Raw genomic sequence first — 27,433 nt, forward strand, 5'->3', positions numbered from 1 at the left:
GTGAGGGGACACCGGCAATCAGAATTCTCTAACCGTTCGAGCTTTCTTACAGATAAAATGTTCTTACATGAATTATATATTTGTTAGAATTCTGATGCGTGGTGTATACCTCAATTCCACAGAGATGTCGGCCTTCTCACGTCGTGGAGCCGTGTTCCCTCTCCTCGAGAGAGGTATGAGAATGCCGGTCGTGTCGACCCTTCCTGCTGCCAGTCGCTTCGTATAGCTACCTTTTCGCTAACAGTATTTGATATAGTTACTATTTGCGTAAGGTTTCGGAGACGAAACGTTATTGCAGCTCAACCTGATCGGAAAAGCAATTACAAGTCCCCGTCGGGGCTTTTATTCGCTCTTTACCGTGACAGGCCCAATTAACGCTGTGGTCAGTTCGACACGATGTGAGGTAGTTCTAAGACCAATGTCTTTTCTATCTCAGTAAGTCGTGTTCTACTGTCAGGAAGCGTTTTGCAGTCGACACGCCGGTTCTCGTATTCTCGATGATTTAACTTCTAAATTGAATAACCATTATTAAGTATTTCTTCAATTCAGGACGTCTTCGACGATAACAGGATAGCGGTAATAAATAAAACTCAAAGGTAGCTTGGTAGCGCACCGAACCAACAAGGTCTAACGGGGCTAGTAGAGTATGTGCGACTGGACCCCGATCGGAAGATGTGCTGTTCTTTTATACACATCGTGTTTGAGAAAATTCAGCACACTTCCGCCGAGAGGCCAATGACAGCGAAGTTAATAACGAGCGCTGTGATTGGCCGGCCAAAGTAACAATCTTTGTCGTGATTGGTTACCTTGGCGACATGCTGTTCTTTTATACACATCGTGTTTGAGAAAATTCAGCACACTTCCGCCGAGAGGCCAATGACAGCGAAGTTAATAACGAGCGCTGTGATTGGCCGGCCAAAGTAACAATCTTTGTCGTGATTGGTTACCTTGGCGACAAGTCACGTCATAAAGAAGAATAGTAGTTTTAAAAAATAAATCAATAATGTTCTGCAAAATTATTATTTAGATGTGTATAGCAGAGAGAAATACTGAAGATATTACTAATGTGTATTATACTGTTTATAGAGATCCATTTGTCATGAACAGTTACGGCTTTAATTAAGAAATCGAAACTATACTTTAGTAACAATTTATTTGAGTGATAGGTATTATGTGCCATATTTAGATCATTTTTAATGGGCTATTTCAAGTGTTATAAAAAATGAAGGAGAGTTAATTTTACTACATCATCACTGAGAATGGAATACCATTAAATTATTGCATAATGCAAACTGATAAATATAGTTTTCACCGACCATATTTGATAATCAAATTTCATTTTAAATTAGTGTATTCCTGTTGAAACTTGGGCGTAAAATATTTGCACCGATCCGTTATAGAATTAGGTGAATTTAAACCAGCGCTTATCCATTAGTGAAGGTCATCGGGACAACAAATGTAGAGGGCCTCCCGAATTCCAAAACAAAATTGTCTTTTTGGCCATATTAAATTTATTCAAAATAAGATTGTGCTACATTACTTAAAATACAATTAAGTGCAGAATTAAAAAATATATATATTATAATAATACAAGTAAAGTACCTAGGAATCACTTGAAACGAAATATTAACAAATAGATGTAGTCTAATAATATATTATTTATTGTTCTAATTATAAAGATCAAGGATTTTTGTGTTGCATTTTGTAGAAAATCGGTTGTAGATTGTAAATAAAGGGATCGTTTGGCCTTATGAATCTTTCCAAACCTTTTAAGTTCCATAATTTCCAGATAATTAAGGCTGCATTGTTCCACTTTCGTGCTTGCTTTTTTACTTGATAGTAGTCCATTCTTTCTTTTCTTTTAAAAAGAAAGGTTTTTAACCAGTGCGTTTTACCGGTTCTTACATATGATGCAGAAATACTGACTCTGACAAAAAGTACCTAGGAATCACTTGAAACGAAATATTAACAAATAGATGTAGTCTAATAATATATTATTTATTGTTCTAATTATAAAGATCAATGATTTTTGTGTTGCATTCTGTAGAAAATCGGTTGTAGATTGTAAATAAAGGGATCGTTTGGCCTTATGAATCTTTCCAAACTTTTTAAGTTCCATAATTTCCAGATAACTAAGGCTGCATTGTTCCACTTTCGTGCTTGCTTTTTTACTTGATAGTAGTCCATTCTTTCTGTTCTTTTAAAAAGAAAGGTTTTTAACCAGTGCGTTTTACCGGTTCTTACATATGGTGCAGAAACACTGAGTCTGACAACAAGAGCAATAAGATAAAATAAGAGTTACACAACGCGCTATGGAAAGATCAATATTAGGTATTACCATCAGAGATAAAGTACCAAACCTAGAAATAAGAAGAAAAACAGGGGATGCAGTTGAAAAAATAGCCATGGCTAAATGGGCTTGGGCCGGACATGTTGCCAGATTAACGGATGATAGATGGACCAGAAAGATTCTGGAATGGCGACCAAGGCAAGAGGCATATCGAAGCAGAGGATGACCACCGACTAGATGGACGGATGATATCAAGCGCATCACCACAAACTGGATGCAAGAAGCTCAAGATAGAAATAGGTGGACAATTTTACGGGAGGCCTACGTTCAGCAGAGGACACATATAGGCTAATTGATGATGAGTCCATTCTTGGCTTACGAGAAGCTAGAGAATGGATAGTCACTTCCAGCAGAGCTCCTTAAGCCGTTAAGAGACTTACAGTTAATAGTCTGATACGCTTAGCTTTCACTGTGTAGTGTCAATTCATAGAATTGGCAAAAACAATAAATGGTCCCTTCACTGCGATTTCTCATGGATAAGTTCTTGCGGCTCTCGAAGATAAGCGGTTTGTACAGGGTAGTCCAATTAAAACAGCACACTTGAAATATCTGCAATGAAACATGTTTTTCCAGGATAAAAACTTTGATTTGGATTTCAAAAAGGATATAGTTTAGTCGTAAATTAATGTATTTAGAACCCTAAACGGGGTGGTAACGCATTTAAGAAACTTCAATGTAAGATTGTCACTCCATCTCTTGAGGGGTAGGCTGATACTTCTTCTACAACTTGGTAATGTTCCTTGTTATTTTATTTATTATTTTATTTATTGTTATTATTTTATTAACGATTTTTGTGTCCGCCATTCCACTGTGATTGTTTCTTTTTTTTTTTCTATTTGGTGTCCACTCATTTACACCCTGAATATCTCATACCTCTTCCTCCATTGTCTTACATTTATAGTTTTCAGGTCGTCTTCCATGTAATCTAACCATCTTGTTCTGGGTTTTTTTTTTCGTCTTCTTATCGGTTTCCATTGACATTTAACATGTACTTCAGGTAAATTTTTTTCTTTCACCTCTGTACAGAACCACGGAGTTTTTCGCTCTGGGAGAGGCCTGCTTTTATTTATTTTTCTTGCACTCAGAGCTTCTTTAGCTGAGACTAACATGTTTGCTTTAATTTTTGCATAACTTTCTGCATAACTCCACCAGCAGTGCTGATGGTTAAACCGAGTAATTTAACAGTACTGTTGCCTCTTTCAAGGCCGGATAAAGGACCAGGGAGTCTTTAGCACCCTACTAATGGACTGTATATTGTATATATATATATATATATATATATATATATATATATATATAAATACGTTCAAATTATTGTATATATTGTATATATATATATATATATATATATATATATATATATATATATATACAGATTGAACGAATTTAAAACGGAACATACGAAATCAATGTATTTCGGCTCAACTCCGCTCTAGGTGGTTGGCCAACAAAAGGTTGTCAAATAATTATATTATAAAAATCCAATACTTCAGCGGGCTGCTGGATTCTGAATTCATTCAAGAACAAGTCAAAACCACCCAAATAGGTTGCCTAGAATCACTGTGAAAACTAGACTACACAAGCAGTTATTATGCTGTCAAACCACTTATCGCTTCCTTATAGTCCAAGAGATAGAGCCGAAATTTTGAACTGATCAGTAATATGATATTTCTCTATTGGAATATATTCATTGTAACTGGGTTAAGACTGCCTTACAGGCGGACGCCCCTCGTGGTACAGGGGGTGGCTATACAGGGATGAAGTTGTAATTTTTTTCAGAAAAATTAACGATCGTTAATATTGAAAATTGCCCAGAGTAAGATCTTGGTATAACCAGACGAAATCCCAAAGGGCGGACGCGAGAGTGGATACATAAGGGGTGGCGGACAGGGGTGAAATTGCAATTTTTTGGGGAAAAATTAACGATAAGTAATATGTCCGCCATTTTCATGGCTCATTATTTAGCCCCTAAAAACTCTAAATCCAAAAGGGCGGACAGCTGGGTTGGTACAGAGAGCCATAAAACGGGATCAAATGTACCACTTGCCTGCGCATTTTAGGTCTCGGTAACAATTTTCAAACTGATTTTATTATGATATTTTTATACCGATTGATTTGAAAATTTGTATGCTCACTTCTGTTACTATTCTGAGAAGCGTCAAGTAGAGTTTTCCTCAAAATTTTCCAAAAAAATTTCCGTAAATGAAAACTTTCGTAATTTTTTGAGGTAAAATCTAATTTATAGAATCCTTTCGATTTTCTGTAAGTTATACCATGATTTTTTTCCAAAAATTTTCAAACGATTTTTCCGATAAGAAAAAAAAATAGAAAACCTTTTCTAAAACATTTGATAAAACTCTACGTCATGGTCTGAATCTTTTATAGAATATTTTGTAGTTTTAAAATGATATTATGATAATGTTTTTTTTTTCAAACTATTTATTTAGATTTACTTTACAAATCTCATTTTTTTCTTAAATATAAATATTTTACGAATTAATTTTTAATTGAATAAATGTTTGATATTTGATATTTTATTAAATTAAAGTAATTTTATAATGTTAACTATTAAATATGTTTGGTATAACAAATAGTAATTTTACTTATTTTTTATTACAATAAAAAGGTTTTTAAATTTATATCATAAATAATGGTTGTTCAGATATAAGAAAAATTTTATGTATTATTACATTAATAATCAAATACAAAATATATTATTTCTATTTATCAATAGGTAAAATTCAATTTGTAGAATTCCTTTAACATTTTACAAATAATTATTAATAAAAATCAATTTAATAGTGGAATTATCAATTTTTTAAGTTTTGAAATTTACTTTGTACTTAGATATTTTCAATATTTTTTTTAACTTTCAAATTGATTGAATTTTTTTTTTTTTCATTAGTTAATTATAATTTTACAAATTCTGTTTGGACATTAATTTTGCATCAATATTATTTTAAAATATTAAAATAATAATGATGCGCGTTCCATTTAGATCAGTAATTCTAGACGCATGCGCTAAATGTAATAAGTATCAAGATGCTTTTATCCAACTTGGTGAAACTGACTTCGATTGTAATGAAGTTTTTGAAACCTTGGAAACTTTCATATGTCACTTATATGGAACAGGACTGACGAGAACAATTCCAAAAAGAAAAGTAAACGATGTCAGATTTTCACTATTTAAATGGCAGTATAAGTTGCATGATATGAACGAGCCTTTAAAAAAAAAACTAAAAAATTTCGATGCTTGAAGCTTACCACCATGTCAAGATGAATTACACCAACATCTACTGCGAGCCCATTATATTTCAAATATTTGGACAAATGCTCATGAAAAAGTACCAACAGAATTGATTGTTGAAGAACATGGTTGGGAGTTTGAAGATGAAACATATAAATTCAAATTTTTTAGTGGACCTCAGATGCCAGAATCAATTCGAGAAGTAGTGATTGAAAATGAAGCAGATAATGAATGTGATATTATTGAAAGTGAAAGTGACGAAGATGATGAATGTGATGACATCAGTGAGAGTGAGAAAAATGACGAAATTTTTAAAGTTTTTCTAAATTTTTTTTTCTTATCGGAAAAATCGTTTGAAAATTTTTGGAAAAATTCATGGTATAACTGACAGAAAATCGAAAGGATTCTACAAATTAGATTTTACCTCAAAAAATTACGAAAATTTTCATTTACGGAAATTTTTTTGGAAAATCTTTGAGGAAAACTCTACTTGACGCTTTTCAGAATAGTAACAGAAGTGAGCATACACATTTTCAAATCAATAGGTATAAAAATATCATAATAAAATCAGTTTGAAAATTGTTACCGAGACCTAAAATGCGCAGGCAAGTGGTACATTTGACCCCGTTTTATGGCTCTCTGTACCAACCCAGCTGTCCGCTCTTTTGGATTTAGAATTTTTAGGGGCTAAATAATGAGCCATGAAAATGGCGGACATATTACTTATCGTTAATTTTTCCCCAAAAAATTGCAATTTCATCCCTGTCCGCCACCCCTTATGTATCCACTCTCGCGTCCGCCCTTTGGGATTTCGTCTAGTTATACCAAGCTGTTCAAATTTTCAGCCATATTATCGATCGTTAATTTTTCCGAAAAAAATTACAACTTCATCCCTGTATAGCCACCCCCTGTACCACGAGAGGCGTCCGCCTGTAAGGCGAAGTCTTAACCCAGTTACAATGAATATATTCCAATAGAGAAATGTCATATTACTGATCAGTTCAAAATTTCGGCTCTATCTCTCCGACTATTAGGCAAGCTCCTCTTTCCTTTAAAGGAGACAGATAGTTGAACGATATTTTATACAATGTCTATCACCGGGTATGGATTTATTTTTGTCCAAGTTTTATATTGGTCCACTATTTCAAATGCAGTTCAAACAGACATATATTAAATTGTATGTTCCGTTTTAAATTCGTTCAATCTGTATATATATATATATATATATATATATATATATATATATATATATATATATATATATATATATATATATATGTATATACAGTATACTCCCTTTATAACGAACACGGTTATTACGAGATTTCGCTTATAACGAGGTACATTAGATCAGTCCCGTGAAATTTCTATTGAACTATAACCCTTTATAGCGAGGTAAATTTGCTTATAACGAGAGAAAATAAGATTGCAAAACGTGTTTTTTACGTTTTGGCCCGGCCGTAGCTATAAATAAATACCCTTTTTAACTGCGGGCCGCCCGCAATAAAGTTCTTACAATTTATGATTCTTAGTCGGAAATGTAAAATTTATGATTCACAAGTGTCATTGTATTGGGTTAACCATTTACACCTAATAATATGGGTCCTAATAGACAAGATGTGGAAAGTGTTTTAAAGGTTGTCAGAAACTTTATCCAAGGACAAAACGCAAATGAAGAAGCATAAAACTGTTTCACATCTTTAGAAAATATGATAGATAGAATACTGGACAATTTAAAGCAGTCAAAAATGACAAAATAACTTTATACACTTTATACATATTTACAGAATACAGATTTTTTGTTTTAACGTATATCATTGACAGTAAAAGTAAACAACTCTTTTTTGTTTTAATGCATTTCATTGACAATAAAAGTAATCAACTTTGTTTTAAAAACGCCATTTAAACAATATTTATTATCATCTTATATTGCTCCGAATGGCTTCACTATAGAAAGTTAATGTTTTAGAAAACTACATATTCATATGTATGCACAATATTATTGTTGTTGGATATAACGAGATCCGCTTATAACGAGGTAATTAGTCTGCCATTCTCGTTATAGAGGGAGTCTACTATATATATATATATATATATATATATATATATATATATATATATATATATATTACAAAATTACGTTGAAATTACCTATTTATTATAAAATGAAATTATCCTAAAGGCTTAAAAATTTCAGCATGTTTTCGGCCTTATCAGACCATTATTGGTACAACATGTTAATAGTAATTCAAACTTAGTAACCTTTAGATTACATATTAAAATGGACAATTTATTTATTAGATTGGATTAAAAACATAAATTAAGACTAATTTAAAACAAAAGAGATTTTTTTTTCTCATGAAAGGAGAAACAGGCGGGTACGTGTACTCACCTTTGGCCGAACACAGGTACAATGTTTAATAAAAGAACTATATCTTAATATAAATTAAATTTTAAGATGAAAATTTTCGAAACATTCGGAGTATAGATAATAAATAGTATTATTTTGGCACATCCGATTTTTTTCTTGCACTATTATCGTCTTCTTTTATAATGTGGCCAATATTGTCGAATCTAGTTGAATCTTCTTCTTCTTCTTAGGGTGCTGTCTGTTCCGAACGTTGGCGATTATTCTGGCTATAATGACTTTGTTGGTTGCTATACGGAATAGCTGTATTGAGGTCTTTCTATACCATGCTCTCAGGTTAGCCAGGATATTCTTCTTCGTCCTGGGGCTTTTTTTCCTTCAATTTTACCTTGCAAAATGCATTGGAGTAGCTCGTATCTGCCTTGATTTCTTATTATATGTTCCAAGTACTGCAGTTTACAGCCCTTCACGATGTTGGCCAAATCCGCGGTTGTGTTGATCCTCCGCGGTACTTCTTCATTGGTGACTTTGTTTGTTCATGGTATCTTCAGGATCCTTCTGTATAATAATAGCTCAAAAGCCTGAAGTTTTGATAGAGTTTCCACCTTCAATGTCCACGTTTCTACTCCGTACAGAAGCACTGAGTACACGTAACATTAAAGGAGCCCTTTTTTTGTTTCTAGGGTAAGATCATGGCTCTAGTTGAATCTGGTAAATCAAATTTAGATGGACTTCCATGTACTGAGTGTGACACTGATGTAGCGGTTTCTTCACTATTCGCTGCATGTTGCACTATATTTTAGTATGTTAAAAACCAATCTCGAACGAAACTCCAGTTGGGAAATTTTAGAATCATTCGCAACTTTAAAAATTTTCCAACTATTGACCACTATACTGTCAATCATGTTTGTAAACAACGACCACCATCACTTTTTTCCTCTAGTTTTAATACGGTAATTCACAATGCCATTATCATGCAGATTCACTGCACCTATGTATTGTTTATATTCTTCTTCTTCTTCTTCTTTTTATGTAGACATGACTCTGTCTGATTTTCAATGTGCCTCCAGCTGTATTTCCGTTGTTTTCGTGGTCTTCCTACTGGTCGTCTTCTTATTGGGAAACCGTTTCTTGCCGTCTTTACTACTCTATTTGTTGTCATTCGGTTTATACGTTCGTTCCATTCTACTCTTCTATTTATTACCCAGTTCTTGATGTTCTCCACCTTGTATCTATGTCGTATATTTGTACTTCTAACTCTATCCCATAGTGTCTTACCATCACTTTTGCTAAGTGTTTTCATTTCTGCTGTTTCTAACATCTCTTCTCTTCATTCTCTTTTTTGCCCTCTCGGTATCAGGTCATGTTTCTGTCGCTGCATATTTTATAATCACGCATTTTGTCTTTTTTACTTGTAAATCATCTTCACTTTAATAGAGTAGTATTATGTCGTCTGCGTAGCAGATTATTTTAAGTTGTTTTTCTTCCATTTGGTATCCTTTTTTAGTTCTTACTTTTTTATTATTTAATCCATAATCAGTTTAAACAATAGAGGACTCAGGGAATCTCTCTATCTTATTCCATTGCAAGCTTCAATAGGGTCAGATAGTTATTCTTCTACTTTTATTTTTATTGTGTTGTTTTGGTAGATATTTTCGATTATTTTGATTATTCCTAGGGGTATCTCTCTTGCGTACAATAAGTGGATAACGTCCTTTCATTTGACCTGGTCAAATGCGTTCTGAAGGTCCACGAAACATAGATATGCCGGTTTGTTGTATTCTAATGATTTCTCTTACCTCATTATAAATATAGCGTCGGTGCATGATCTTCCCGACCTAAAACCTTGTTGTTCTTCTGCTAGTGTTAAAATTTCATTCAGTTTATTTGTCATCACTTTGTTAATTTTAGTATTGAGTTTTATAAATTAATTCTTCTGTGATTTTCCGGGTTCGATTTGTCTCCCTTTTTGAAGAGAGGTATTAGGATGCTTTATCTCCATTCTTGAGGAATTCTGTTTTGTTCTATTATTTTTTGGAATAGTTTTAATAATTGTTTGGTTAGATGTGGTCCTTCGTACTGTAGGAGTTCGTTTGGTTTTCTGTCCTCTCCTGGTGATTTTCTATTTTTTAATTTCTTTAATGCTACCTTTACCTCTTCCTCCTCAATATTTATTTCTTCGTTTATCGTCATCTCTGATATTGGTGTTTCATTATCGTCATCTTTAGCAAATAGGAATCGAAAGCAGTCTGCTCATGTTTTTCTCTGAATGTGTTTCGTTTTTATTGGTTCATTCATCTCTTTTCTTTGTCCTCTGATCATTATCCATGTTTCTTTTTGTGTTCCGTAGAAGTCGTGTTCCATTTGTTTTGAGAAGCTCTGGTTATTATCTGGCTATTGGTTGTATTTATGAATTAAATTAGGCTGAGGGATAAGAATTGCCTTGTTTTCTTTTCGGTTATAACGTTAAGTTTGCATAAGGGGTACAGATTCACACGTATTTGTCCTTACAGTCACTAATGAATGATCGTTCCATCTTGTCATTAAAACTTCTAAATTGGAATCGAATGCACATGTATATGAACCACTTTTCTTTTTTTTATAATTTTGTTTTCTTCTAGAGGACAGTTAGCAGTGCGATTTTACCTTACTGTTCTTGTTGCAAAGAATCCTGCAAAGAAGTCAAAAAAAAAACTCTATGTTGCTGTTGGTTTTTAAATATAGAAAGTAGTATGTTTGCCTGATTCTTTCTTTGGACGTTTTGATCTGTGGTTCAGAGGAATATTATAATCAGAATCGTCAGAATTCCCATCCACTTGAATTTCATCTTCTGCTGGGGAAACTTCATCTGGTTCCGGCGGCACATAGACCACATCAAGTGATTCACAATCAATGATTTTGCAATCTGAGTCTTTTTCTAACAAAGCCATTAACTCTTTAGTAGTTAGGACCCTCTTTATTTCATATTTCGAGAATTTTCTAAAATAAACAAAAAATGCACTACTATATATGTACGCGCATTCATATGATAATAATTTAGTTTACCTCATTTTAATTTATATGTAATATAAAACAAATAAATACAAGAAAACTTTTAAACTGATTCGAGTTACAAAAAAAACAAATATAACCAATGAAGTGTAATGACGAGATCGTATGTTAAAATTTCAGATTATTTAGTCTAAAGAAAAGAATATAGTATGTTTATTAATTTTGCACTAAATTTTGCAAAATTATAATATTCCTAAATTATTTAAAAAGTAATATGTATTTTTAAAGAAAAATGACACTATATACTTCAATCTATTGAGATGTGACTTCAACAAAAATAAAATATTAACAAAATTATCGTCGGACCAAAAAAATTAAAAATAAATGTTGCATTTAAGCACCTTTAGCCATTAATGGGTTAAGGGAACATACATATCCCTATTCGAAACAAGGATATTAAAGTCCTACGGTGGATACCAGCCCACTGACTAGATTAGCAAGTGAATTTTCACTTCTACTATCTACTTAATGGCTGATAAAATTTTGTAAGTTTTCTCCTCTATTTATTCTCCGCCATTTTTGCAGCTTCATATACCTCTAGATTGATATTTTCCTGAAAATAGTTTTCAGTCTTTTGACATATTTTTTTTTGTTTTATTTTAAATCTTGATATCTATTTTAATAACTTCGTAAAACTATGTTTTTTCGTCTCTTCATAAATATTTAATCTGACGCAACATTACGTAATGCAACTCAAACTATATAACTCTCACCTGTATTTTATAACAGATTTATTGCTGTCGTTTATTTTAAAAATGCATCATTTCCGCGCTAATAAAGAAAATCTATTGTTTTTCAAGTTTATTTTTAGACGTTCGATGAAACGCTTAAGCATCTACCGCTAAATGGTCTCATGGGGTATACCGATTACTTAATTTCAATTTAGTCCAGTCACTATACGAAATCTCAATTAAGTAAATTTGATTTTCTATATAAACAAAAAAGTTTAAAAATATTATTTGATACTAAATATTTCAACTTTTTTAAATGTTGTAGCCCAGATAATCAGTACGCGGTTCTGTATAATTTTTCTAATGCTACCCTTCTGGATCAATTCTCCACAGTCTGTATTCCTCCTTCATTTTTCTTAAGAATCTAAACCATTCGCAGTCTCTATCTTGGCCATATTTCTTCATCTCACACCCTACAGTGCGCTGTTAGATGTTATTTTCTTCGTGATCGCTAGTTATACCTAGTAGACCTGTTATACTTTATAATATATTATTTTATTAATAACATTTTTCTGATTTTATTTATAACATATCTCGTTTATATGCTATTTGTTATAATCTTCTTCTTCTTCTTCTTCTTCTTCCTACTTTATAAATAGGCTTAATGCTGGTTTTCCTTCGGTTTTTAGCCTCAATTGACGTTGTCTTTTCCTCGGTCGTCCCAATGATCTTCTTCCATTTGGAGATTTGTCTCTTGCTATTCGTACTATTCTATTTTCTGTCATTCTTTCGATGTGTTGATTCCATTCCACTTTCCTTCTTTTGGTCCACGCGATTATTTCCTCTATACCACATCTCGCTCGTATTTCCTCACTTCTTACTCTGTCTCTTAGAGTTTGGTTTGTTATTTTTCGTAAAACTTTCATTTCTGTTGATTGCAGTAGTCTTTGTGTTTTTGCTGTATCTGCTCTTGTTTCCGCTGTGTACGTCATTATCGGTCTTATTGTTGATTTATATATCCTGGTTTTCGTTTCCGTTGTGAGGTATTTGTTTCTCCAGATTGTGTTGCTGAGACATCCTGCTGCTCTGTTTGCCATGCTCACTTGTTTTTGTACTTCTTCTTCCACTTTTCCGTAGCTTGACAGTTTTATTCCCAAGTATTCAGTTTCCATCACTTGTTCTATTATTTTGTTATTTACGACTAGTTTACATCGTCTCGATTCCGCTGATATCACTATCGTTTTAGTTTTCTCTGTTGAGATCTCCATGTTGTATATGAGCGCCGTATCTTCAAATTCTTTAATTATTCTTTGTAGGTCATCTTCATTTTCGGCTTGTTTCCTAATTGTGCTTTCGCATCTTGAAAGTTGTGTTATAGATTACCTAGTCACATAGATTACACACTATGACTCTTAAAAGAAAAGCATTTCCTTTAGAAGAAAAAATTAACATCCTTAAAGATGTTGAGAACGGTAAGAAGAAAGCAGAAGTTTGTCGTGAAAGAGGAATTTCAAGTTAAACTCTATCTACCATGCTCAAAAATAAACACAAGATTTTCGAAGCAGGTTCGTCTTTTTTCCGGTAAATCGAAGAAATTACGTGCCGCAACTAATAAAGAACTCGATACTGCAATGGTCAAATGGTTTATCGCAAACAGGGCTGCGAATGTTCCAATAAGTGGACCACTGCTTCAAGAAAAAGCAAAATAGTTTTCGCAGGCGCTATGTGGTGATGAGAATTTTAAAGCATCGAGTGGGTGGATGAGGCATTTTAAGGCCAGGCACGAAATTACGTGTGAAAAAATTTTCGATAAAGCGAAGAATGTTTCCAAAGAAGTCACCGACAACTGGCGGAAGTCATGGCCTACAATAAGACAAAATTACAGTGACAATAATGTTTTCAATGTCGACGAGCTGGGACTTTTTTTTAAACTTACTCCAGATAAGACCCTCAAATTAAAAAATGAACGTTGTATTAGGTAGCAAGTATCAAAAGAAAGGGTAACTGTACTCGTGTGTGCCAACATGTCCGGTTCCGAAAAAAGGAAGTTAGTCGTCATTGGAAAATCTCAAAAACCACGATGTTTCATATGTGTGAATCAGCTTCCTGTCACATATAAATTTAATAAAAAATCATAGATGAAAGCAGAGATTTTTAGTGGAGAACTTTCCAAGTGGGACAGAAAGTTATGACATCGAAATATTCTTTTAATTGTTGACAATTATACAACCCATCCGAAAGTTAACGGTTTAAAAAACATTCAACTTCTTATTTTACCCCCAAATTGCACATCTGTTCTGCAACCGATGGATTTGGGCATCATAAGGTCCCTTAAAGTTCACTACAGAAAACTTTTAGTTAAGCGGATCCTGAATAATGTGGAAAACCGTAGTGAATCCCCTGTTACTTTATTAGATGCCATAAATTTCATCCACAAAGCTCGTAGATAAAAAAAACATCAGAAAATGTTTCGGTCATGCGGGGTGGACAGAGATTGAGGTAGAAAACGAAGAAAATGAATATCCTGTAGCAGAGTGGTTGAGGTTACAACAGCAAGGTGAAGAACTAACCCAACTGAACAATGATGACGAGTTTGCTGAATTAATTGCCATTGATGATGATGTCATTGTTTGTGATCTTCCGACGGATAGTACAATTATCGCGAAAGTAATAAATCTGCCGGCGCAGCGCGTTATAGTCAGTAACGAAAGTGATGAAGATGGAGAAGATAATCGCGGTGAATCTACGCAAGAAGGTCCTAATAGACAAGATGTGGAACGTGCTTTAAACGTTGTAAGAAACTTTATCCAAAGACAAAACGCAAATGAAGAAGCATACAACTGTTTCACATCTTTAGAAAATATGATAGATAGAATGATACTGGACAATTTAAAGCAGTCCAAAATAACAGAATTCTTCCAATTGCAGAAGCAATAGTTTATGTTATCCTTGAAAATACGCTTTATATATTATGTATTTGGAAAAAAAAATGTAAGTACAGATTTTTTGTTTTAACGTGTATCATTGACAATAAAAGTAAACAACTTTTTTCAAAAACGCCATTCAAACAATATTTAGCATCTTATATTGCTCTGAATGGCTTTACTATAGGAAGTTAATGTTTTAGAAAACTACATATTCATATGTATGCACAGTATTATTGTTGTCTGATATAACGAGATCGGCTTATAACGAGGTAATTTGTCTGCCATTTCAGTCAATACTAAAACAGTTTACTGTATTAGTATTGTGTTTATTACTTTTACAAAACCTTTTAGATTTTTTACTTATTTTACTACATTTTAAAAATCCAAATTAGTGTATTGTATTCTTAAATAGATGACATTTTAAAAATTCCTCACTTATTAACTATTCTGATATTTTGGTAATGCTTTGGGGTTCTGGCGTTGTAAATCTTAAATGACGTGCACTAATTTTTATATGAAAAATTCTATATTCATGTTAATATCTCTTTCGATGATGAAATGTGACTTTTCATGTCTAAATTCTGACTAATAATTGTCCATACTGGTATTGAGTTTTATTCCCTCAAATAACAATTTCTTAATAATCTCTCTGCAAGTGTTGTAATGTTGATTAATTGTGGCACTGTAAATATTCGAAGTCCTTCTAATAACTGGACTAAATTTAAAATGCCCAATTTTACCAAAATAACTTTTTATTTTAGTCATTCGTATAATAAATAGAAACAACCGTAAATTATGTATCCTGATTATGCACATCCGGATTTTCTGTGAAATCTAAAATTGCCGTGGTGTCTGATTCAGTCGTAGGTATGAATAAAGCAGTTTACAAGAACACACGTAGGTATTGAAATAGATACGCTGCTTGCTAAACTACTCATTAGAAAAAATCTGTCTTCAAAGAATCAAAACGTCAATGCCAAGTCTACAAATAGATTGTAAGTATGTCTCATATATTGACATACATTATTATAAGATATAGGTCATTTTAAAAGGTGTGAAGACGGACAATTTATGAGGCTGTAGTTTCCTCAAAGAATAAAAGAGAAGGAAACAATCAAATTATCGAAAATTTCCTAAAAAATGCAACAAATATCTTAGTTTAGTACTTTTAATCTAATATTGAATATGTGAACTTAATTGTTTCAAATACAATGGCTAATAAGACAACCGGAAGGATTTCACAACAACGGACTGAGAAAATAAAACTGGATATGATCATAGAATTAAAATTTAGAACTTGCAAAGTGCGAATCCTCTTAGAAGCAGGATCTAAGATTAGTTTGGTAAACGAACTTGGAAAATACGGAGTTGGCACTATTCTAAATCAGATGGAATAGCGAGGGAGAACCAGGAAGAGAAAATAATAGGAACCAGCAAAGTCAAACAAATTCACCACGTGCTAATTTCAAAAAGATGGCACAGACATTACTAAAGTCAGAACATATCAAGAGCAAACTCTGACTCGGATCATTATCTTGTGGAAACCGCTGCAGAAAATTTAACATAGAACAGCAGTAAAGAAAAAAAAGGCAAGCTAGACTTGGCCAACTACAAAGAAATCCTAAAAATAGGAGGGAAACTTATAGTAGACCAGGGCGGATCTGAAAAATTCGACTAAATTTAGATGTAAGAGGTGGCAATCGGATTTTTGCAGAAATAGTTAGGTAATGATACAGGTTTATGATACAGTTTATGATACAGGTAAAATACCCCAAGATTGGCTGGAGTCAATATTCATCCCACTACCAAAAAAGCCAAACCCACAACACTGCAATGAGTTCCGTCTGATAAGCCTTATGAGTCATGCAGTAAAAGTCCTACTAAAAATCGTACATAATCGTATCTATAGAAAGTGCGAAACAATCATCGGAGACGATCAGGAACGAGAGAAGCCCTGTTCAGTTTACTAGTTCTCGCCCAAAAATGCTACGACCAACAGAAAGATATATTTATATGCTTTATAGACTTCGAAAAAGCATTTGATAGAGTAAGACACGACCTACTATTAGAACGTTTGCAAGAAGTCGGTTTAGATGGAAAAGACATCAATATCTTAAAAAACTTGTACTGGAACCAAAACGCCAGAGTTAGGATCGAAGGTTCCACATCCGCAGAAGTAGAAATTAGGAGGGGAGTTAGACAAGGATGTGTTCTGTCGCCTCTGCTGTTTAATCTTTACTTTGAGTTTCTATTTAAAGAAGCATTGGAGGATTCCAAGGATGGAGTCAAGGTGAATGGCGTAAATATCAACAGTATCAGATACGCCGATGATACAGTGTTAATTGCGGATTCCGACGTAGGTCTACAACGACTCATCGACAAGACCAACTCGACCTGTGAGCAATTTGGTATGAAAATAAACATTAAAAAAACCAAAGTGATGTCAATCCGAAAAAATCAAAACGTACCTCAACCTTGCACAATAAATGGGCACATTTTAGAACAGGTCAATAGATTTAAGTACCTGGGATGTTGGATCGATAGCAGCCTAAATCCTGATCTAGAAATAAGATCGAGAATAGAACAGGCCAGAAAATCTTTCGAAAAAATAAAAAAACTGCTTTGTGATTCTCGAATAAAACTCGAAATTCGACTACGTTTATCAAAATGCTACGTCTGGTCGACTCTTCTATATGCAATTGAAACGTGGACTCTAAAAACATCAACCGTAAATAAATTGGAGGCCTTTGAAATGTGGATCTACCGGAGAATGCTCAAAATTTCATGGACATCGCATACCTCAAACGAAGAAGTGCTGCATAGAATAGGCAAGGAAAGAGAACTTTTTAACACAGTAAAAGTTAGAAAAACATCATACCTAGGCCACATACTGAGAAATAATAAGTACCAATATGCCCAACTTATAGTGAAAGGAAAAATCGAGGGAAAGAGAGGCCTAGGAAGGAAAAGACTATCGTGGCTCAGAAACATCCGACAATGGACAGGGCTAAATTTTGAACAGCTAATAAGAACAGCTGAAGATAGAGAAGATTTTAAAATTGTAGTAGCCAACCTCCATTGAGGAGAGGGCACTTTAAGAAGAAGAAGTTAGGTAATAACCTCTTAAATAGATCGGGAACATTAATAAAAAAATTAAAATATTTAAAAATTAATAAAAACATCGATTTTGTTTTACTTTCCTGGCTTATAACCTTAAACCAATTCATTTTGAAGCAAGGTCGTCCTTTATAATTCGTCTAAAAAATCTATATAACATAGTAAAACAGTCCTCCAAATTTCATTCAAATCAATTTAACAGATTTCGCATAATAATTTTGCAATCTAATTTTTTTTAATTGAATTTTTTTTAAATCTTGCCCAACAAAAAGTTGATCATATTGAAGTTTACCAATTTTTTTATTCACAAAAACGGACTTAACCTATCTAACCTACGTAATGGAATTAAAATCGGATTATTTGGACGGTCTCAGGAATGTTTTAAAGTTATAAACAATTTTTTGGCTTATAAACAAATAGAATATCTCGGTAGATATTGGCTTAAATTAAATTCAAGAAACACCTTTGAAGAAGATTCTGCAAGATGTTTTATAAAAGAAAAAAAGTTGAATTACTAGAAGTATTTTTTGGGATGCAACCGGTCAAAGTTAACCGGCATTTGCGACGAAGTTATAAACAATAAGATGATAAGCTTTAAACCATTACCTTTCTCTTTCGGAGCTGTTTCTTAATAAAAAGTTTCATATCTTCAATATACTTATAACATATATTATAATAATAAAAACTATCGGTATTGCGCGTGAAAAATACCAAAAAAATTAGGTTGAAGAAAATTTAATTTCAAATATCAAAATCGTTATTCGTAAAAAAAATGTATATATTTTCTCGGCTTAAATAATTTCTTTCATTTTAAGAGCAATCTAAAAACGCATTACCAAATGCCAGAGATACTTTAGTTATGTTATAAATAAATTTATTTATTTATACTCCAATCGTAAGAGACGAAAATACCACTGAACCTCTAAAAATCATACAAACAAGCTGATTTTTGTTATTGTTTATTTTGGGACCAAGAAGTTTACTATTCCTACCCCCGACTTCCCCCAATACCCACCCCTCCACCGTAGAGGAAAAACGGAAAAAATAGATTTACCAAGAATCGGTGCATCGTTGGAAAAATCAATTTAAGTAAAAAATGTAGCTAAGACAATTTTGAATATAAATTTTTAACAATTTGCATTGTTAAAGTCCAATCTTCAAAACCTATAGCATCAAATTTCGGTTTTGATTTTTGGTAACAAATGTGAAGCATTGGGAATATGTCTGAAAAATGCCGAATTTAAACTTTCACATTACAAACGATGTAAAACATCAAATTGTTTTTTTTTTCGATTACACAAGTAAGTTTCTCTATTCTTCAGCTACAAATTTCACCCAATACCGTCTTCGTGGAAGTATTTTGCGTGACGTGGAATCGTTTGTAATAAGAAAGTTTAAATTCAGCGTTTTTTAGGCATAATTGAAATGTGTCACATTTGTTGTAAAAAATTAAATCCGAAAATTCATTCCATATCTCATGAGGTCATGAGAATCGTAAAAAATGGCAAAAATCGCGCAACGTTTATGTATTTAACACTTTTATAGAAACGAACTTTATTTGCAGCAAAATGCAAAATTGCGTAAGAAAGCCGCACTATTTACCTTTAAAACGCCTTTTAAAATTTGTCGATAGAACACTGGGATCAAAAGATATCGAATTTTAACCGTTGAATTGATTCTTCTTCCTGTAGTTCCTTGTCCTATCGGAGGTTGGGTATCATCATAGCTATACGTACCTTATTGGCGGCTGCTCTGAAATAATCTACTGAGCTGCAACTATATCACTCTCTTTGGTTTCTTAGCCAGAGAATTCTTCATCTTCCTATGGATCTTTTACCCTTGATTTTAACTTGCATTATGAGCCTTAATATCTCATATTTCGCACCTCTGGTAATGTGGCCTAAATATTCCAGCTTTCTTGTTTTGATGTGCTTTATGACCTCGCAATCCTTTTGTAGCCTTCACTTCTGCATTTTCAAAATCCTTCTATAGCACCACATCTCAAATAAATCTCAATCTCCCGAATTGATACAAATTTTATTTAAAATTGATTTGGTACTAGTTACATTTTTTATTTGAAATATTTTTTTCTACGATGCACCGATTCTTGGTAAATCGATTTTTTCCGTTTTTTTTTTTTTTCTATACGAGGGGGAGGTATTTGGTTATGCGTATTTTAGATGGCTCTATTCGAGTAAGGTCGCCTTAAAAAAATGAAGAAAATTCCCTGATTGCAAGCCGAGAAAATACATTTTTTACGTATACCGATTTTGATATTTGAAATTCAATTGGCTTCAACCTAATTTTTTTGAATTTTTAACGCGCAGTACCGATGGTTTTTATTATTATAATATATGTTTTAAATATCCTAAAGATATGAAAATTTTTATCAAGAAAAAGCTCCGACAGAAAAAGATAATGGTTTAAAGATTATCATCTTATTGTTTATAACTTCTTCGCAAATGCTGGTCAACTTTGACCGGTTGTATCTCAGGAACCACTACTCGTAATTCAACTTTTTTTCCTTTTATAAGAAACGTCTTGCCGAGTCTTCTCCAAGGCCCTTTCTAATAGTTACCGAGATATTATATTTGTTTATAAGCCAAACAATTGTTTATAATTTTAAAAATTTCCTGAGACTGTTCAAATAATTAGATTTCTATTCCATATAGTACGTTAAATAGGCTAAGTGCGTTTTTATAACTAAAAAAAAATTGGCAAACTTCTATATGATCTAATTTCTGTTGTGCAAGATTTTAAAAAGATTGCAAAATTATTATGCGATTTTTTTTTACTATATTATAAAGATTTTCTAGACCAATTATGAAGGTCCTAAGTGTAATCTAAGTGATTGAAAAACATAAATAAGTAAAGGCTTGTTTCCCCCTCTTTTTTGTATTTATTGCTATTTTACAGCAAGATTGCAGCCGTATCTTAGAGACCATTTAATTGTGGCTATTTTATTTCACTTTGCTCCAAAATGAATTGTCTTAAAGTTATAAGCAAGGAAAGTAGAAAAAATTGATGTTTTTAGTAATCTTTAAATATTTTAATTTTTTATTAACATTCCCGACCTATTTGAGAGGCACGATAGGCGAGTTATGATTACTGAAATTATCACCTAATTATTTCTGCAAAAATCCGAATGCCACCTCTCACACCCACCTCAAAACAGATCTGCCCTGGTCTATTTACTTACTATAAATTTTGAAAGTGAGGGCACTAACATCGGTAGAGATAGGAAGCGATCATAAGCTAGTACTGTGCAAAATCCAAACGAAAACACGACATATAAAGCATAAAAATAAAATTGCGGGATACACCAAAAAGATAAAAATTGAAAATCTGTAGGATAATATTAAAAAATAATAGCATAAAAATTCAGAAATGCATACATTATCCAAAGCTATGGAGTCAAGGAAAGCTGGGCAAAAATTAAAGCAAACATCTTTGACTTAGTTAAAGAAGCTATGGGCGAAAGAAATGTACAGCCAGTCTCCTCCAAAGCGAAAAACTCTGTAATTCTTTACAGAGGTGAAAGAAAAATGCAAGAAAAGAAAAAACCTTAGCTAAAGTACATGTAAAACAACACACACCACGCACTTTTAAGACGAATTAAAAACGAGCACTGGAAACTTTTCTTTAAAGAACAAGAACACGATTTTTATGGTTTACAAAAAGAAATATGGGGCTTAATAAGAGGTCAAATAACGGAGGTGAAGGAATTAATAGATCCGAAACACTTCGAAAAAGCTGCATGTATTGGAAATCTAAACAAGGTATACACAGAGGAACAACACATGACGTTGCAACCAGAAACACCAGAAATTGTCATAAACGAAGAAATTTACATAAACAAGCATGAAGTACTAAACCAAATTTAAAAATTAAAGAACAGCAAAGCTGCAGATAAAGATGGGATACCAAATGAATTGTTGAAATATAATGACAATATAAATTAATAAGACACAGTAAAATACTGGACGAATGGAGAACAAGCCAGCTAATCTTATTTTTAAAAAGGACGATAAGAAACAACCAAAAAACTACTGAGGTATCAATTTACTAAGTACTAACCTGAAACTTAGAACTAAAGTTTAGCAAGAACGAATAAATCAGATCATAAATTTAGCAGATGAGCAACAGTAAGGAAGATCGTGTACAGATGCAATATTAGTCATAAAACAGATTATAGAGAATTAAAAGCATTAAAATACAATAGATCCGCATTTCTATGTTTGATTGACTTGAAGAAGGTATTTGACGAAGTAAGAATTAAAGATTTAACAATTAAGACGTCTATCAAAACAACAAGATAGAAGTCACAGTAGATGGACAACTTACGGAACAAATGGGTACTATTGGCAGCGCCGAATAAAGCGCCGGTCAAACTGGGTGACTCCCCGCCAAATTTTGAGAAGTGCAGATATAAAAATAAAATATTATTTACATTCATTATTTTTTTAGGTTCTATAGTTAAAAATTGGTAATTTTTTATGAGACACTGATTGAATAATTGTAATATTAAAAAACTCTTTGAATAGTTAGAATTTATAATAACTAAAAAATTAAATTATTTTAAACGTCAAGTGTGGCTTATTCCCATTAAAATAGTAATTAACTGAAAAAAGATTAAAAGGCAAAAACAAAAATTTACTATTAAAAATAATGCAACCTAAAAATGCTTATGGCTTTTATCACACAACAATCACAACATTGATGCAGACGAATACTTTTTAAATTCTAAACTGTTTATTTTTATTTATTTTTCATAGAGATAATTTCTAATCAGTATCACAACAATCTTTTTAAAAAATAGAAGAAAATCCAATTTATAAATTAAAAATATCAACAAAAATTCTGAATAGTCTGCTGGCTTCAGTCATACGTCTTAATGGTTAACTTATTTTGTCTTTTTGTAAACTTTAAGTTAACAATACTTGCTGTGTGTGCTGATTTATTTTATATTATAAATGTGGTTTCTATTCGTGGCGTATCGAATTGTTCCAACTTAAGCAGTATCACAAAATTTTTCTAGCATGATTTTCAAAAAAAAAATAATTTAATTATCTATTGTATGGTATTTTTGACACACACAAAAAATGTTTTATGCCACAGGTATGCACCAGGAATAGCATAACTTATTTTGTATATAAATAATCTTTTACACAGTTCGTGAATGTGTAATTTTGATTTTTTGCATTTTTTACTACTTTTTTTTAATTTGCAGTAAAGCATATTCTTGTATGAAAGGGCGTCAAATTTCTACTAGGTCACGGACTAAAACCGGCCCAAACTATTAGTACTGAAATAATAGAAAGGGATTCACTAAGCCCTATGCTATGGAATATAATCATGGATGAAGTCATAAAGAGCGTCAATAAAGGAAGGGGATATAGAATGGAGAATAATGAAATTAAAATTCTCTGTTATGCAGATAATAGCGAAAGAATTTAACATGACGATTTCAACTCAGAAAACTAAAACAATAGTTATGATCAATAAGATGTAAAATGGAAGTCAATGGAGTGAGCCTTGGAAATAAAGTACTTTATTTAATGTTATGAAGCTATGGAGACGTTGAAAAATAAGTAACAGATCAAGTTCAAAGAGCAAATACATTAACATGATGATTTCATAACATTATATGGCGTAACTGACACATTAACTGTGAGATGAACTCAAGAATCTATAAGACTAGTATAGAACCAATAATGACGTATACATCCGAAATAAAACCCAGACAGCCAAAACAATGAGAGAGGGTGCTGGAAACAACAGAAATGAGAATACTCAGAAGAATTACCGGGAACACACTGAGAGAGAGAGAAAGGGAGAGAGGCAGAGTAGGGAGTGATGAGATTAGAACAAAATATAATCTACAGGGTATAAATGAGTATATAGAAAAATTAATGGAACAATCATATCCGTAGAATGGCGGACAGAAGAGTCGTTAACATAGCAAGGGACAAATCAACACGTGGTAGAATAAGTATAGACCGATCGAGCAAGAGATGGAGGTATAATCTTCCATAGAAGAAACCACCCGCAAATGAACAAGCAAAATTGCTTATATAAAGAACGAAGCTTAAAAATAATAAAATCTGACCCAAATGCCTTAAATATATTATTATCTAACCAGCCGATTGAGAAAGTGACAAAATACAATTATTTAGATACTCTTTTTAATGAAAATATTGACAACTCTTAATAAATAAAGTTCAGAATTGAAGAGGACCGGAGTACCTTCATGAAAATAAACAAGTATTCTGTAGTCGAAATATAAGAATTAAAGATACCATTGCAGCTGCCCCAAGTAGAAACACTGTATATCCATTTTTTTAAAATCACTTTTATCGCATTTTTGGATATAGGGTGTTCTTACCTACCATTTACAAAGAAACAAAAAAATTAAAATTGATTAGAACCATAATTTGTGGTGGCTATGAAACACTGTATATCACATTCAATTTTCACTTTGCCAATTCAAAACACATTATATCCATATTCCCAAGTATAAACACTGTAAATACGGGATATACAGTGTTTTTATTTAGTTTTGGGATTTACAGAGACTTACCGTGGGAATCATAGAGTTTACATTCGTCAAGACCGTTGAAGTTGAAATCATCAAAAAATTTTTAGCAGTTTGTTAGTTTGTGTTAAGTGAAGTACAAGTTTGACTGCATAGTTTATTGATCTATGTGATCTATCTTTAAACGTGGAAAGTGCTGTTTCTTATAAAGTTTTTGTATTTGCCGCAAATGATGTCAGTTTCTATAAATTGGTTAAATTTATAACCGTTGCACATTTTTTGCCATTTTTTGCGATTCTCATGAAACCAATAAAATGTATCACTTTTATTGAGAGGTCTCTACGAAATTTTTATTTGCTGGACCCTAATCTTCAAGACCTATAACATGAAATTTTGATTTTTAGTTTTGGCAACAAATATGAGGCATTTGAAATATGCCTCATATTATTCATTAAAAGAATTCTAAGAATTGCCAATGAGCACAGCAATAGTTTGGAGTTATTTGAAATACCTACAACAACTTTTAAGAAATCGTCTTAAGGTATTGAGTATGAATTATTAACAAACAGATTTTTTTTAATTAATCTTATTTAAACATTATATTATCAGGACCAATTAAATCTGAAACGAAAAACTCATCTAAATAGATAGAAAAACAGAAAATACACAAGAGTAAATTAGGTAACTTCAATAACTTCCCCAAAAATAAAACCCTGAAACCCCTGAAAAGACATAAGTGTAGAAGTATATAGAACACCACTTTTCGTAAGTCGAGCAGTCAGTGGTTTTCAGAACTCAGTCGAGTAGAACTAAAATCACAATCACAAAAATAATTAGAAAAGTTGATATAAGGAATAAGTTGACAAAAATATAAGGAATGAAATATTAATTGAACATATCAAAAAAAAAAAAAGTTCTAGTCGAGCTTATAATACTGCAAAAAAATACCAATAATCAAAAATAAACTGAAAAATAGGCATACTTTTAGGGACCATATTCAATAATAAATAATATTTTAATGTTTTTTTTTAATAGACTATCGGAAAAACATATTTTATAACTGAAAATAATCTTAAGAAAATATATGTGTATAAAGTTTTCCATCTGGTATATTTACCTAAATCGAATAACGTAGATTCTGCGAGTAATATTACACTAGCAAATATAAAAATTGCAGTTCCGACCCCGCACCCCATGACTTAAGTCTTTAGCACTCCTCGCACTTTACTCGACTCACCGTTACCCACCGAGGAGCACTGTAATAACGCTCTCGATGTCGACTTATGTCAATCGATTCGGCCTGGTACAGTCAGTCAACTGTTACTGGACATCAGCATTCGCGGCCTGCTTCGATCTCGGTGAGATCTCTATTGGGACATGAACGACATATTTGTGGGTTACATTATTATGAGTGGACCTTTTCCTTATTTGTCATATCATATAGGAACAATTTGTGCAAACTTCTTGGAAAGTCTATGAGGCGCTTCTTGGATCGGAACCTAAATTGGCGATGAAATTTTGTTTTTCGCGAAATAGAAAAATTAATATTGCATAAAATTTTAAACAGGCTGTGTTTTATATTTGTTTGTGTAAATATTGCTTCAATACATGTAATTTATCGCAATAACTTATAAAGAATATAGAGTTTCAACATTCAAGTTTTACCGATTTATAATCGCCATCTATTTATGTCCATCCGTCATTCTAGCGAAGAGATAAACGCGGAACGTCCGGTCCCGCACTTTGCGACGACGGGACTATGATTTTTCTGAGGGAAGGGACTGGCGTGAACAACGATTTGGTTATTAAAGTTATATAAGAATCTGCATGCATATTGATTTTTTTTAATAATTCATATTGCTGAAGCATATTTTAATAATAATCTATCCTCGCCACAAATTGGAAGCTTTCGATTTATCGAAATGTGGCTATTTCTGAAATAAGAAACAGAGACAAAACTCAATCTGGAAGCAACAAACAAGAAAATTGGTTCTTCTGGGTCCTCTAGTGACGAGGATGATCTCAAAATTTTGTAACTGTCCAAGAAAAGGGTGTGCCTTGACAACGAACGGGATCGATATCTATTATAGCAGAAGAACGAAAATACCAAAACGTGGACATATTTAAGACAACCAGGATAAATTTCCTACCATGGCACCTTTGGCCATGAATATCCTATCAATTCCAACTACGTCCGTCCCAGAAGAAAGGCTATTCTCCAGAGCCGGCTTGACAATAAAGAAACAAAGTAGCCGGCTCAGCGAGGATACAGTGGCTGCGATCCTTTTTGTGTCCAATCATAGACAAAAAATAAAATAGTTTTTAACTTAATTAAAAAATACTTGTAGATATAAATTTAGATTTGTAAAATAAATGGATATTGAAATAGGTACTTTTTTGTGTGGTACGTGACTGTATTGGTTTGTGATATGCATTATTATGATCTGCTTTCCTTATTTATGATATGATTAAGCTGACTTTTATTAATTAATTTGTTTAATTATTAATTACAAAGCAAATAAAAAATAAATAGAATTATTTATTCTAACTTTTATCATGTACAAACTTTCTTATCTAATTGCCAAGAAAAAGAATCTTTTAATTTTTTTTATCTCCTTTTTGAGCCAAATTTATTTAATTTAATGTGAAATTTGCTCTAATTATTACAATACTCTAACATACAACATCTCCAAATATTTTGCAGACATTTTGGGAAATGCAATTAGTAAAAGCAACTATCATATACAGGATTCATGGGATTTTCACAATTTTACTTCAAAACAGTATGTAACAATTAATCACAAACTTATATCTTTCGACGTAAAATCATTATACACTAACATCCCAATTGAAATAGCTTTAACCAGTGTCAAGACTAGATGGAATGACATCCAAACAAATACTTCTCTTCCTCTTGAAGAATTCCTAGATGGTGTAAAATTCTGCCTCAATTCAACATTCTTTCAACATGAAAATGAATACTATTCTCAGATTTCTGGAGTGGCCATGGGTTCACCTATCTAAGCACCAATGGCAAACTTAGTATTGTAAATATTAGAAACAACAGTCATACTGTTACATATTGAAGTACAACATACTTTTCTACAAACGATATGTTGATGACTGCTTACTCTGCATTACGGATCATGAAATCGATCATACTTTTC

At 32.5% G+C, this 27,433-nt stretch overlaps 1 protein-coding gene across 1 annotated transcript in view; it reads right to left on the reverse strand.

Annotated features, from left to right (window-relative positions):
• The window catches only part of Tsp (Thrombospondin), a 103,622-nt gene extending 77,990 nt beyond the window's left edge, over positions 1 to 25,632 (reverse strand). The window contains exon 1 of the mRNA XM_072537437.1: positions 25,384 to 25,632. Coding sequence (XP_072393538.1) covers positions 25,384 to 25,462 — 79 coding nt within the window. The 5' untranslated portion in view covers positions 25,463 to 25,632. The remainder of the gene's footprint in view (positions 1 to 25,383) is intronic.
• Positions 25,633 to 27,433: the final 1,801 nt, after the last annotated feature.

This window comes from Diabrotica undecimpunctata, chromosome 7 (assembly GCF_040954645.1).
Source record: "Diabrotica undecimpunctata isolate CICGRU chromosome 7, icDiaUnde3, whole genome shotgun sequence".
Classification (NCBI taxonomy): Eukaryota; Metazoa; Arthropoda; class Insecta; order Coleoptera; family Chrysomelidae; genus Diabrotica; species Diabrotica undecimpunctata.